This window comes from Excalfactoria chinensis, chromosome Z, assembly GCF_039878825.1.
Source record: "Excalfactoria chinensis isolate bCotChi1 chromosome Z, bCotChi1.hap2, whole genome shotgun sequence".
Taxonomy (NCBI): domain Eukaryota; kingdom Metazoa; phylum Chordata; class Aves; order Galliformes; family Phasianidae; genus Excalfactoria; species Excalfactoria chinensis.
In genome coordinates this window covers 50,374,849-50,389,439 of record NC_092857.1, presented here as the reverse complement: position 1 = coordinate 50,389,439, position 14,591 = coordinate 50,374,849, and the positions used below count along the sequence as shown (strand labels likewise).

The 14,591-nt window shown below is 37.8% G+C and overlaps 1 protein-coding gene across 1 annotated transcript in view; it reads right to left on the bottom strand.

The window, feature by feature from the left end:
* Positions 1–14,591, bottom strand: part of CAMK4 (calcium/calmodulin dependent protein kinase IV) — a 156,958-nt gene that overhangs the window by 50,791 nt on the left and 91,576 nt on the right. Inside the window, exons 3-5 of the mRNA XM_072358846.1 lie at positions 12,260–12,322; positions 11,485–11,567; positions 229–301 (exon numbers count right to left, since the gene is read on the bottom strand). Coding sequence (XP_072214947.1) covers positions 229–301; positions 11,485–11,567; positions 12,260–12,322 — 219 coding nt within the window. The remainder of the gene's footprint in view (positions 1–228; positions 302–11,484; positions 11,568–12,259; positions 12,323–14,591) is intronic.

Sequence of the window (14,591 nt, the reverse complement as noted above, 5' to 3'; positions counted from 1 at the left end):
AACAGACAATTTAGAACATTAACTGTATTTCTGACTGCCATCTTAGGTCACTTCTTGCCCTTCAAAATGCCACTACCTTATAAAAAGTCAATACAAATTTAATTATAGGAAGGAGGTTATGTGGACATTCTTCAGTGAATTCCCTTGTTTCTTTCATGCTTAGGTATTTATTGAGCCATTAGGGGTGAAATATTAGGTGCTGAGCGTATAAGGCTACATAATACTCACTGCAACCGCCTCCAGGATCTGTTTAACAGCATCAGCAGCATCTCGTTCACTGTAATAACCCTTCTCCACAATCCTACAAAAGAAAGCATTGAGAAAAATTGTGTTTAAGATTATGCATTAAGATAAATTAACTCTGCAGGCAAAACCTTCGTTTGCAAAATGACTGAGAAAACAAATTTACAAACTCAGAGGAGTCTGGAGTCCCTTCTAAAGCATAGAAAATAGTCCTTCTGCATTTCAGGATATCATTGATTTCAGTTAAATGAGAAGACATAGAGTTAAGGTGTCAACTCACTGAGGTGGTCAGTAACATGAGGGCTGCTCCAAAAGTAATGCCTCTCATTTTATTATGATGGCCCAACAATATTCCGTTACACTTTGCTTCCATGACACAGATGGCAGCAGAGTTGCAGTCTGACCAAATGTGTCTGACAAGGAGGTGCATATAAAGCAAAGGTTTGTCAATGAATTTCTCCACACTGACATTCATCAACATTTGCTGAATGTTTATGGAGTGGATGTGAGCACAGGGAGATGTTAGGTGGGGCGTTTCAACAGCAGTGACAGTGACAGTGGGCAAACTATGCTGGAGGAGGTTTTATGAGAGCAGCATGCTGGCTCCTCTTCACCACTGGTGAAAGTGCATAGCTCATGGTGGTGACTATTCAAAAAATACAATTTGCTCCACCAGTAGTGCTCTTGTACTCTTCATACCTCTTGTTGTTTCCATGAAATAAATAGCAGCCATCACTTTTGGAGCGATATATATATGTACAAATTCAATTAAAAAGTTTTGCAGTTTTCTAAAATTGAAGAAATATTAAATGCTTTCAGATGAAACTACAAATCCTTTAGGAATGGCTTTATTTTTATTTATTTATTTACTTATTTATTTCATTTATAGTTATGTTTTTTACCCCACTTATATAAGAGGGGTAAAATGAGGTTTATGGTAAGACAGCATTATGCCATGCCAGTACAGATCTGGATTGTTTAGAAGAAACACTTGGTGTGAAAACATATTAAATTCAAATTATCCTTTCATATCATGGACTGAATAACTATTACTCTTCCCCCTTCAGCATCAAATCAGGGGCTGTGCCATAAAAATAAATACAGCTTCATTAAAACAGAAACAATTTTTTTTTTCTTTTTCTTAATGTAAACAGCTTGTATGTTAAAATTATTTAGTGCAAATGACACAAAATTGTGCCTGTAAATGTTCTGATCACTCAGAGCATTTGATGAGTTCTATTACACCTGTGAGCACTGAAGATCCAGAAAATTTCTTTTTTCCTCTTTGTCTTTATATCAATTCAGTTGCATTTATATCATACCAACACAAAGGCAAAACAATGCAAAGTTCACGTTGTGACCAATCTAACTCAGATAACTGTATGCTAGTATTGGTAGGATAATGTTTTCAACATTCACACTAGAATACTCAATGGAAGGAGGGCACAGATGCCGAACATGAAGCAGATGTGAATTTATAATTTACAGTAAATGGATGCAGTGAAGTGTGGGCCCATATTTTAGGAGAGTAACACAAGACAACTGTAGAACTAGTATGCAACACATATGGCTCACCAGCTTAGGCTACATGTGAGTAGTATGCATTACAAAGACAATTATTCATCATGTCACATGCAGTTATGTTCCTCTTTCAGAATTCTAGAAAACAGACTTAATAAGAATAAAATCACAGCTATTAATTAATGATAATCTAGCAAGTAGAAAGTCTAACCTTCTGTAACAGCAGTAAATGAAATAAGTCATTCATACAAACCATGAACATGCATTTTTACAGGCTCTCTGCTTTAAAACTGAAAACCAGTTCTGAGGCAATAAAGATGAGCACCTAAAGAAGATTCCTGCAGCTCAGGTCCTGTAATAACACTGGGGGATCATCTACATATCTATTTTCTGCACCTTCCTTGCAATAGTTTACATAAGACAAATGGTAGGTGTGACACTGCTTTATTATCACAACACTCCTACCTGAAGCCAATGAAGCTTCTTTACAAAGATTTTTCAGTTTCAGCTAGCAGATTAACACTGAATCATTGCCCTTTCTTTCCATAAAGGGAAAGGTATCTGCAGGAATGTCTTATTCTGTTATTATGGAAATTAAAAAAATATTTATACTCAGCTTACAGAATGATCTTTAAGAAACACTTGGATGAAGAAAAAGTAAACCTTCACTGAGAGGACAGAAAGACAAGAACATTAATGGTAAGAAGCTAATTAAATCCTGCCTTTGATATGTAAATGAGAAGTCAAGTAGGCCAGTGCTTGAGAGAAAAAGTGGGAGGAAGACAGAAGGGAACTGAGAAGAAACTATACAGAAATGCTATTTCAAGGTCCAAGAAAAAATAGGTTGGAAGAATTATAAATTTGGTGGCACAAACATTCTGAAAATTTAAGGTAGCCCTTCGAATTGATGAAGACATTGTAGAGAAAGCAAAAATATCATACCAATGATAGAATAATCCATATACTCACTATGCAGAATCGCATTTATGTATACACATTTAATGAAATATGTTAATAGTGCACAGCCAGACATATCTAACAGAGTACACACGGATACACATCAAGTTGCAGGTCTCCTAAAGGGCCATATTCCTGAATGAATTGGACATAAATCCTTTTTATGTTGTAAGGAAAAGCACTTCTCAAAGGCCTCTCCCCATTATTTTTCTTCAGGGGAGCTGGGAATGCTGGTACCCAGCTACAAAATGTAGGACTGAGCCAAAAAGCTATAGTGGTCACTGCCATGTAAACCCAAAGGCAACTGGAAGAAATGGTGCAGACTTCTTCCTGTGGTCAACTGTCTCTTCTGCATAGCAGACAGATAAAATTTAGCAGCTTCAACGTGATCATCAAGACTATATGTACAGAATCACAGAATGGCCTGGGTCAGAAGGGACCTCAAAAATCATCAAGCTCCAAACCTCCCTGCCACAAACAGGGTCACCAATGTGTTCAGTAACTTGCAGTGATGCTCACTAGCTTCCACTTAGTCTTTGTATCCTTTCTGTTCTGAGTATTGTGAGGCTTCTGACAATATACACACTGTAGTCCTGTAGGTACCCTTAAGTGTAGCCTCTGGAAATCTCCAGTGCTGCCCTTCTATGAAAGAGAAGTTCCTCTGCTGCTTTATGTCTCCTTCATTATGCACATCTTCACTGCATCAGTGCTATAGATTTCCATAGATGTTCACCACCAGTTTGCAGCCTGTAGATTATGTTGGGAAGAACACAAACTGGATTCTACTCCTGTTGGAACACTCTCCCTATAACTTGGGATTGAGCTTTAATTCATCACATCCTTATGAAGCCACTGAAAGCGAGAGGGTGTTACAATTAAGGCATGTAGCAAGTGTCCCCACTTTCTCTGCTGAAACTTTGTTACTGATGGAAAAGAAATAAGAGTAGGAGCATAGTTCACCTAAAAATAATACATTTGAGCTGACAATCAATGAGGAAAGAGCTGAGGAATCCTAAAAGATCATTTTGAAATCAATTTTCAGAGCAGTATTAAAAGTATATTGATACACAATTGTGCAGTTGACCGTATTACAGTTTTCAGGAGATTAGTGGCAAGCATGTTAGGTGAGAAGGTGAAGTAATCAACCTTCCAGAGACAAAAAAAGTGAACATTTTTCCATGCAAGGACAGGACAAGGCTGGCTCCTGGCCCTCCAGTGAGGTCCTAGCCAGGCATAAATTGGGGCTGGGTGTCCTTCCTCAGGCAGCACTGACTCATGGAAACCCCCAGTCTTTCACAACACCAGCTTCTGAAACTCATGATTCTGAGTACTAGCAGGTGGAAGAAGAAATACTGACATAAACCAAACTGCACAAGGATTGGTTTCTACACCACATACCTGACCCCAAGACTGAAAGTCTCTTCCTGATTGTTCTTCTTAGGAAGAGAAATCAATTTCAAAGAGTATCTCTGCAATTTTGAACAGAAGCTGTTTTAGTGACTCTTTGTGACCAAGTAAATCTTACCTACTCTGAAAAACTGACCTTTTCCTCCTCCACTCTCCATACTGACACATTCTCCTATTCTTAGCTTTAACTCCCCACTTCCTTCCTACACAGGCCAAATTTCCCAACCTCCAGCTGAATCTGAAATCTCAGCATAGAAAGTCTTGTTTCCTTCACCTCAGAATGATAAGTGCAGTTAATTTTTATGTAAATCAGTCTTAACAGTTGCCATAAAAACTGCAAATTCTAGCCAATGCCTGATATTGTTACTACAATAATATTTCTTCAAGCTAAGGAGTTGCTTCTATTTCAGTACTAAGTAGAAATACATAACTTAGCTTTCAAATGCCCATACATACATTTAGCTGTCCAAAAGAAAAAAAAGAAACAAACAAACAAACAAAAATCACTTTTACTTTCTATTACTTTACCAGTTTCCAACATTATTTTTCTTTATATCTTGATGCTAAGGTTATATTTGCTTTGTTGATCTTTTTTTTATTATTATTTTTTATTTTTTATTATTATTTTTATTATTATTATTTTTAAAATACCATGATATCAGAAAAAAAGTATCACTGTTGTTAGGGCTATTTTCATTCTTTTTCTGGCTGGCTTTTATGTCACACTCCTGTACCGTGTTACTGGTGGTCTGCATCCCATTACATCACATACAGTACCAGTGAGATACTTGCTTACACAAATACAAGCTCCATTTAAATGGCAGTATGTGCTGATTTTTTAAACACTTGATTTTATATAATGAATGTTCATTTATCTCCAATTCTCTGGTTGCCATGGAGATTTTCTCTGTACATATTCACTTAATTCTTATGTAAAGATAATTTTAAAATAAAATGAATGTACTTCTACAAGGTAAAGTAAGCCTGAAAATTAGTCAGAAACAGCAAAGGAGAATGACATGACTATTCAGTAGCAAAAAAGTTTTCTACAAAGAGCATCTTCCCAGTGAGTGATTCATAAAATGGCCCATGTCTCTACTGAGATGGTCTTGATTCCTTATTGCTTAGGTACATTTGTTTAGTTGAAAAGCAAAGCTTCCTTTTTAACTATGGATGTATTTTTTTAATAAAGCATTGAAGAACAGTATATACAAATACCATAGCTCAGATTCTCCCTTATTTTATGACTGTTTTCACAATTCATTTCATAATCGCTTTTACTGTTATTAATGACCAAAACTGTCTGTCCCTATTACGAAGAAGGATAAGGAGAAATACAGAAACAGCTTTGAATCTGACTGTGGGTCAACCAAGGAAGACATTTTCCTTTAGTATCATGTTCAGAAATTAAATACAGCACTCTAGTTATTTGGATAAACTGTTTCCCTTCCATCATTATAATAATGAGAAGTAGTTAATAAAAACAATGTGGCATACAGGAGAATTTGTGGGAAGACTTCATATTTATTATAACAGGTACTAATATTTGTTTTTCCAATTTCTACATCCTCATCAGCATTTCTATGGCATCCACAGAACTAAAAAACCCTCTGAGCTAAATAAAGAATTACATATGAGAAGCTTGGATAAGACTAAATAAATGGCCTCATCTTCAAATATAGCCATAATACAGCCATCTGTAGTGAAGGTAGTAGGAGCAGTTCAGTATCCCCTATTTTCAAGAGGACAGATTCATCTGTCAAAGACTCCATTTCAGTCAGCACTTTTAATGGTTTTTAATGGCTAAAGAATACTGCCTGTGCTCATGTGAACTACCTGCTCGTGACAGCCCTCCCTGCCAAAGCCACACAGCTGTGGCTGTCATGACATTTTAAGCACACTGTGTTAGAGCTCACTCTGGCATGTTGTTTACTTCCCCGAAAGACCAAAGCAAAACGCCATCAAATTTTGAAACTGCATGTGGCATACTTAACATACATTGTGCTTATACCTTGTATCCCCATCACAATGCCTTAAGAACACTTGTTGTTACTCAGTTCAGGATTACTCTAGGTTCACTGGCACCAGTCACTCTGGCATCAGCAACTCTGGCACCTTTAACAGTGCCTGGATGTAATGATACATTCCTTACTCCAGCAGTTACACTTCAACACTGACCAGAGAATTACACTTGCTGCAAAAGACTTGCTTTACAGGTTTGGACTGTAAGATCAATTTACTCGTTGTTTAGGACAAGTACTTTAGCGCCCTAAATACTCCAGATAACTGTATTTCCTAAAATGTTTTGGCTTCCCTTTGTACTTCAGTCATAATGTAAATAAAAGAAGCAATTAAAAACAGAATATACAAAGCATTCATATCCTGTTTTATAATTTCAGGAAATGTCTTAAATGAAAGCACAGGAAACACAGGGAGCTCTTGGGTCTGTCAGAGACTTCCTGTACATACACAGCTACAGGTATGGAGTTAGCTGCAGTTAAATATACATACCTTGTCACCTGCACGGAACTGTCAAAACTTCTGTATTTCAAATGAACTTAAATGCTAGATTTGTTAATAACTGAGGAAATGTTCATATCTAAATTAAGTGGCATTTCTCCTCATTTCTTTAGCACGCAGGTTGTGTTATTATTACAGTGATAAGTCCATGGAAGAAAAAGAACATATTTGCCAGTGATGCTGAAATCACAAGGAGTCTATAATGACACTACTTAACAAACTCGGGAGCTTTGCAGGCACCAATTCGCCATCCCTCCAAAAGGACTGTCTCCTTTCCCAACTGTGTTAGTGAGACAGAAGGACAAATTCATCGCAGCAATTCCAGTAAAGTCATCTTGAGTAATAGCAAAAGACAAGAGGATATTTTAAATGAAAATGTCTTAGCTGAAGAGGCTTCCACAGTGAAGTTAAGAGCCAGGCATGCTCTAATGTTGTATCAGTTCACATTCACAGAGTGGCATGAAGCCAACCAGTACTATAATTGCATCATCATCATAACATGAGTTGTTTATTCATATATAAAGCTGTAATCAAGTGTCCTCTGATGCCTGATGTTTCATCTAATTCTAAGTGCATGCACTGACCACATCCTAAGATGTATCTTATATTGTAACCATTTCCTTTTTTTTTTTTTTTTTTTTTTTTTCCCTTTTTTCTTTTTCTCCTGTCTTGAAGAGAACATTGGAAACTCCTAGAGTCTGACTGACTTAAAAAGTAATTCTGACAGTGTCAGGCATAAAGGCATTATTACAACTCTGCATGGGAAGGAGACAGTAAATTATATTAGAAAGCCTACAAATAAGCAATAACACACACTCCTTTATTCTGTAAACTACTGTTATTTTAATTATTGCTGCCATAGAAATGATGCTAAATGAGCTATTATTATATCAATAAGCACTTTCACCAGAGCCAATTTGTGTGTTTTTCATTCTGCTTTTAATGGAATAGAGTGCATTTGGGTAAGTCAAGGCAGAAAGACTTCTTCTTTTTTTTTTTTTTTTTGCTAGCCTTGAGTGAGGGGATACTATCTTGTTCATGTGAAATACAGTCCAAAGCATGGCTCTGACTCATGTTCAAAAGACAAATAAATACCAATTAAATAGACCAAATATCAGAAACAAATGAAAGATGCTACTGTGCCATGGATTTATAAAAGACTCACATTTTTGTGGCAGATGAAGTCTTTGGTAATTCTTACTTCCCTATGCAGAAACAAGAAGCTTCAAGAAATTTTGTTCACAAGAAGTGATCATTTCAGCACCTCTTAAAAAGACAAGTTCTTAAGAGGGAAAAAAAATCATGTTTTTGTTAACTTACACTCCATACAAGAAGATAATATCAGCTTAAATCTAAATTTCAGAGGAAATAATATTAAATGTGAAATGAAAGCAAGTTGAGAAACCTTCATCCATAAACAGTATTTTTAGACAGCGGTTGGTGTACGTAATAAAATGAAAGAAGAAACGAGAGAGCCTGCAGTCAAGATGACAAAGTACAGACAAGGAGAAAATAAGGACTGTCAAAATCATATGAAGCTGAAAAAAGAAAGAAGCTAATGAAAGCTACTGTTATCAGTCTTCATATATTCTGAGGAAAATGAAATCAGTCTTTGTTGTTTTGTTGTTTTTATTCTTTTAAATTTAAAATAGATCTTTTTTTTCCTGAAATTAATATTTGGAAAAGTGATTCTGCTGACAATAAATATCAGTAAAATCTGAATGGAAAAGATCAACTTCAAAAAGAGGCAGCTCACAAATGACAGATAACAGACTTCATTGCACTGCAAGACCTGTCACAGTTAAGAGGTAAACTGACAGAAGCAAAACCAGATCTACAAAGGGACTGAGAATCTGATGAAAGGCAGCGAGGAATAGAAGGAAAAATCGAACTTGAAAGTATAAAGCAATTACATTACATTTAACCAAAGAATGCTGAAGGGACAGAGGGCAAAATAAAGACACAAGAGAAAAATATAACTGAACCAGCCTTATGGATAATTATCGTTATTCCAAAAAGAGAGATCTGTAATGAAAATTGAATAAATAAGAATCAAAGGGTATAACATAATAAAGAGAGAAGAGTGAGTACATATGTAATCAAATCTTGGAACAATCTAAAGTTTACTTATTCGTAGGAGAAGTGCATTAAAAATTTATCTTGATTAACAATTCGCTTATATAAATAAGTCGTCTAATTTTGAACAGAAAACCTACATCAGCATTTGTGATACAGTTATTCTACATTCCCCGATGGTCATTGAATTTAATATAAACTGACTGATAAGCTTAGGAAATGTGAGCTAGACAAGTGAACAGTGAGGTGGATTGACTGGCGGAGCACAGAGGGTTGTGATCAGATGTGCAGAGTTTAGTGGGAGTCCTGTAATTAGTGGTGTTCCCCAGAGGTTAGCACTGGGTCCAATCTTCTTTAACATCTTCATCAGTGACCGTGATGAAGGGAGAGAGTGCACCCTCAGTAAGTTTGCTGATGATATAAAGTTAAGGAACCAGAAGGTTGTGCTGCCATTTAGTGAGATCTGGATTGGCTAGACTTGTGTGGAACAGAACCTTACGAGGCTCAACAAGGGCAAGTGTGGAAATCTACACTTGGGGGCTCATCAGTACAGGTTAGGAGCTGATCTACTAGAAAGGAGTTCTGAAGAGCTCCTGGTGGACAATAGGTTGGCCATAAGGCAGCAGTGTGTCCTTGTGGCCAAGAAGACCAAAGGTGTCCTGGGTTGCTTTGGTTGTGCTTTTTTCTTCCTTATTTCAAAAAACTTCTTCTGATGTAATTTCTCACATAATAATGCCATTAACATATTGCAGGTAATCAGGAGTCTTCCCCTGTACCAATGCAGTCTGGATTAGCCCATGATGAACGGCAGGGCTGTGTTTCCACCCCTGGGGCAGTTGATTCTGGGTATCCTGGACACCTCTCCAAATAAAAGCAAACTTCCTGCATGCTGTTCCCAGAAGGACTGAGAAAGAAGTATCAGCTGTGACTATTCTGGTATACCACTTGGCAGTTTTTGGTGCTAGTTCATACTGAATTTCTAACATGTCTCACACAGCAGTGCTTAGCAGTGGTGTAACTTAATTCAGGCCATCGTAGTTTACTGTCAGCCTTCACCCTCCACTGGACTTTTGCATTGGACATATGAGACAACTGAAGGGTGAGAGAGTCTTTGTTGATTACTCCCTGGTTCTCCAGCTGACGAATCAACTGATGAATGTGAATCAGGGAGTCCTGGTCGAGGGGACTGCTGTAGCGATCTGATGTCAGTCTATTCGTAACAACAGCAGAAGGGTTCTCTGGGAGACCAGGCAAGATAGATAGATACTTCATGTCCTCCATCTTGAAGACAGCTATACTGAAAGCCCACCAATACCACATAATCCAACAAACCCAGTTATACCTTTCCTCCACCTGGATGGAGGCAGGTGTTAGTTCTGATCATTCTATTTATGAATGAATTATCATATATGAGAACCAGAAGGCTCGCTGTTAACCAGAGAAATAAGATCAGATAATTTACTCTGTCTGGAGAACTGCCATTTTCCTGGAAGAACTCTCTCTTGTGGTAGCTTACTCAGGTACCCATGCCTGTAGGGCTGAGATGAGTTTTTCACCCCACTTTCTCACATCCTCTCCATGGTCACAGAGGTAAAACCAGAGAATGATACATGGTGTGTACTCACTATATCCTCTCTATCAAGCGGAGGAACACTTAATTCTAAAGGATAACATACTCGTTTGTACAGGTGGAGGAGCTGTTGAACCAGTTTCCATTTATTTAAGTGGCTGAACCAGTTTCTTTACAGCTGAGACACAGGCCAGCAGGGAGGAAAACAGATCGTCTTCACACTGTCAAAGTAGACTAGTCGCTTTATCCACTGTTGGTCTTCCATTATCCTTCCAGTTAATTCCCGACAGGGTGCTGGCACATGATGATGGTGCACTCTGTACCACTTTCCACCACACAGGTCATGCACATATCAGTGTCATCTGGATCTTGGGAGTTGGTATTACCATTCAGATTAATTCCATACATCATCACTACCGCATCTAGTTCCCTTAAGTGGATAACTTTCTCTAGAGTGGTACATTTCCCTGGATTACAGATGAGGTCTTCCTTGAAGAAGGTCTTTCCCTCATGGCTGACAAGAGGCATTGCCACAGGATGACAGGCTGTGATCCTTTTCCAGTTGATTTGTTAATGCTATTTTCCCAAGAAAGAGATCCGAGCTGCTTGGCCTCACTGCCTGCTAAGTCCAGGCTACTCCTTACACCTACTCAGCAGGGGTGGCAGAGTGCTCATCTGGATGACAGCCATTGTCTTTTCACAAAACTTGCACCTCACTAAACATAAGAAGTGAGATGGTTTCTGTTTCTTTCTCCTCCTCCTGTTTTTGCAATGGCCCCAGACATTTTGAAGAAAAACAATTCTATCCTAACTGAAACTAAGACAAGAACTCAACAGCTGTCTTCAGAAAAGTTTTAACAAGATGATTGGTTTTATAAATCCTATAAATTTCAAATAGTGTATCTTTCTTGCTACTCCACTTATCAACTTATCAACTTATCTGACATAACTTCCTTTCTCAACTCACGTAATCCTTCAAAAAAAAAAAAAAAAAAAAAAAAAAAAAAAAAGACCTTCCCAATAATTACATTTCCAAACACATTTTTTAAACCAGTTTCTGCAGATCTAGTCTCATGTGAAGAAATTGTATGTTGATGAAATAACTCCAGTATTTACTAAGACATGGATTACGTGCAGGACCATAACATCCCAGGAGGAAATACACAGAGTGGTATGTAAAGACAGCTTACCTGTCAAATAGTTCTCCACCTGTGACCAATTCTAGAACAAGGCTGATATCTGTAGGGGTCTCAAATATCTCCTTCAGTTTTATCTGGTAAAAGACAATGAAAATCATAGCATTCATCCTTCATATTTTTTCTTCTTGTATAGCATATTACAGTGCCAACAGCAAGACACAGACCACAGCCAGTAATGTAGAGGACGATAACAGCTGAAGTTGGTATCTCCTTTACCTTGCAGTCAATCAAATTACTGTGAACATTCTCTCAACTTTGTTGGGTTCGAATTTCTTTTAACTTTTTTGTTTGTTTGTTTGTTTTTAGGAAAGGGGGGGGTTAGATGGGCTAGGGAGAGCGGTTGGACTACCTTTATCACTTTAGCATTCCTCTGTGGGTTTCTTGTTGTTTTTGTTGTACTCACACCACCATAACCTCTGTGGAATACAGCAGTTTTAGAACCTGCTTTCTTTAAGGGTTGTTAACATCCCTATGTCCATCTTCTACAGTAAACTGAATTCCCACTGAAGATGGGCAATGCCAAATTCCTCTTATCCTTTACAAAACTCCTTTTGCACAGTTTCTCACTCAATTCTATGAGAACGATTATAATTCAATGGTCTTGCATAATGAATTGCTAATGAAGACATGAGGAGAAACAAAAGTTTTAACAAAGATTCCTGCAAATCTGTATAAATGAACAACAGTAGTCAATGTGGCGTTCTCAGAAAGATTACTACTACAAATTTTTTTTTGCAGACATGGAGTGAAATGTGACTGAACTTACAATGTTGGGATGTGAAAGACGAAGAAGGACTCCAATTTCCGTACGAACAATTTTCTTGTCTATCTGGTTAAAAGCAGGGAGAAAAATAGGTAAATAATTGATTTCTTTGTTAAACACAAATAAGTTTATCCTAGGAAACTAAGTATGAACAGAAATTCTAGGTCTCTTGAGAGATAACAATGAGGTGAGATACATAATCCAAGTTGTATGGGAGATTGGTAATCACAGCCTGAACCTCTGATTAATCAGCTGAGGCAAGTATGGGGTCAGCTGTGGGAGCACAGGTGAGAGTGATGTAGCTGTGCTCCCGGGAGGGGTGGAGCTCGACTCCATCCCCTCTGAGACCTCATTTAAGGGCTGACTCCCACTGAAGCAGTATCTCTTGGAGATTGCTCACCAGGGAGGACTGCCCCAGCTTCTTCAGCCAAGGCACCACCATTGGTGAGTTTTCCTTTACTTATATTTACTTATACCTTCTGTACATTTGTTACCATCTGTACATTAAAAACCAATACACAAGTATATTGCATGGAAGAGTCTGCCTTCACCACAAGACAGATAGCACAAGAGAAAAAAAGATCAGTATCTAGCAATATGATCAAAACCAAATCATGTAGAAGTAGACTATGTGAAAGACATATAAGCAAACTCCTAACATTTCTATTTTTATTAAATCTCTGCTCTTGTCTACCACTACTTAGGATGGTTCCATGTTTTTTCCAGGATAGCTTCCTTTTGGCACACTCTGATCACCAGCTGTACTTACAGGTTTCTGCAGGTAGGATGAGCACACCAAAGCAGAGTAACAAGCTGCTTAGACAAAAAAGCAATACAAAAGTTAAACAGCCCTGAGCCATGGGCAGTGCATAAGGTCTGGCTTCAGCTTGCTTCAGACAGGCCTAGTTCTTCACAGACTGTCTCTGATTAAACCATGAGAGGATTAGCTCTTCCCTTCTCAAGCTGCCAGCTTTAACAATCCAGGCATGACCTATGCTCTCTTGGGATAAATCAACCATTTCTCACACACACACACAAAAATAATAATAATAATAAAATAATAATAATAAAGCAGACCTGGGCAGTATTTCATTCAGAAAAGACAACTGCAGCTCTTCCTGGACTTGAACGCTTAAGCAAGCAAGAAAAATGCTAGTAAGCAAATTACGCATACTTTCTATGTTGCTAAGGTAATCAATACACTTATGAAAAGTCTGTCATAGTTGCAGACATATTGTCAAACACAAGATAAATTCTACGTTGATGAAAATAAGCATTTTTCTTCTTCTTCACTCTTCATCTTGGGGGTTATGAAATGCATGAGAACCCGCAAGTTAAGTCACCAGCTTCTTCCAAACTGGTGAAACAAATGACACGAAGCAGAAGATTTTTATTTCTTTTTAGTGGAGACATTCCATCAAACCTTTCTACATTTTGTTGTGGGGTTGTTGGGTTTTTGTTTTGTTCTTTTTTTTAACGTTATACTGGAAACGAACTACGATACTACATAAACCATTCAAAGGAGTACAAAATTACCTTTAAATTCTTAATGACGAAGTCACACGCTTAATAAAAGATCCCCTCTTTTTAACACCTGAAAGATAGGAAGTGCTTCTCAGTATTTTATTAACCTCTGCAACACTAAAACCAGGTATCAGTGATGCTCTGAACTACAGGGCAGGCAGCATTTGATTCTCCCTTCACACATGGAAGTCAGAAATGATGCCAGGAGAGTAGTGCTGCAGTGGTCTGGCAGTGGTATAAAAAAGCATAGAGTGAGAGCCCTTGGGATCTATTTAATAAAGTCACTGACATTTACCTGCTTTTAGTAGCTCTTACAGGGAGCAAAATAAAAGACACAAAAAACAACTTTCAATAAATTAAGAGCATAAGAAAAGCAACAGAAAACAAAAATTAAAGAGGAACAAAATGCTCCATTCCCCTCATGCCTAATGCGAGATAAAGAGTGGTGCTTATATCTAAAATCTTTGCTGGAATCTAATAAAATGATGTGGCTACATGTGCTGAGGAGTTCCTTCTTGGGCCCAGGATGCTTGTGGGTCAGCAAGACTCCTCACCCCTGAGCTACCCACACAAAACAAAGGTACAGTATCTCGCTCCAATTATAGGAGGGAGAGAAGGTTCTTTAATATATGTGTACCAGATGGCAAGATTAAGACACAATGGGTCAAATGTTAGCCGGACCAGTTCAATACAAATTCTTGTTGCTTACAGAGATGGGAAAGGGAAGATGGGTGATAGAAAAGAGAGAAAAAATAAAATCAAGGTGTCTTTGTAGAAAGCAAGAGATAGTCACCACCAGGATTCCTGCTTT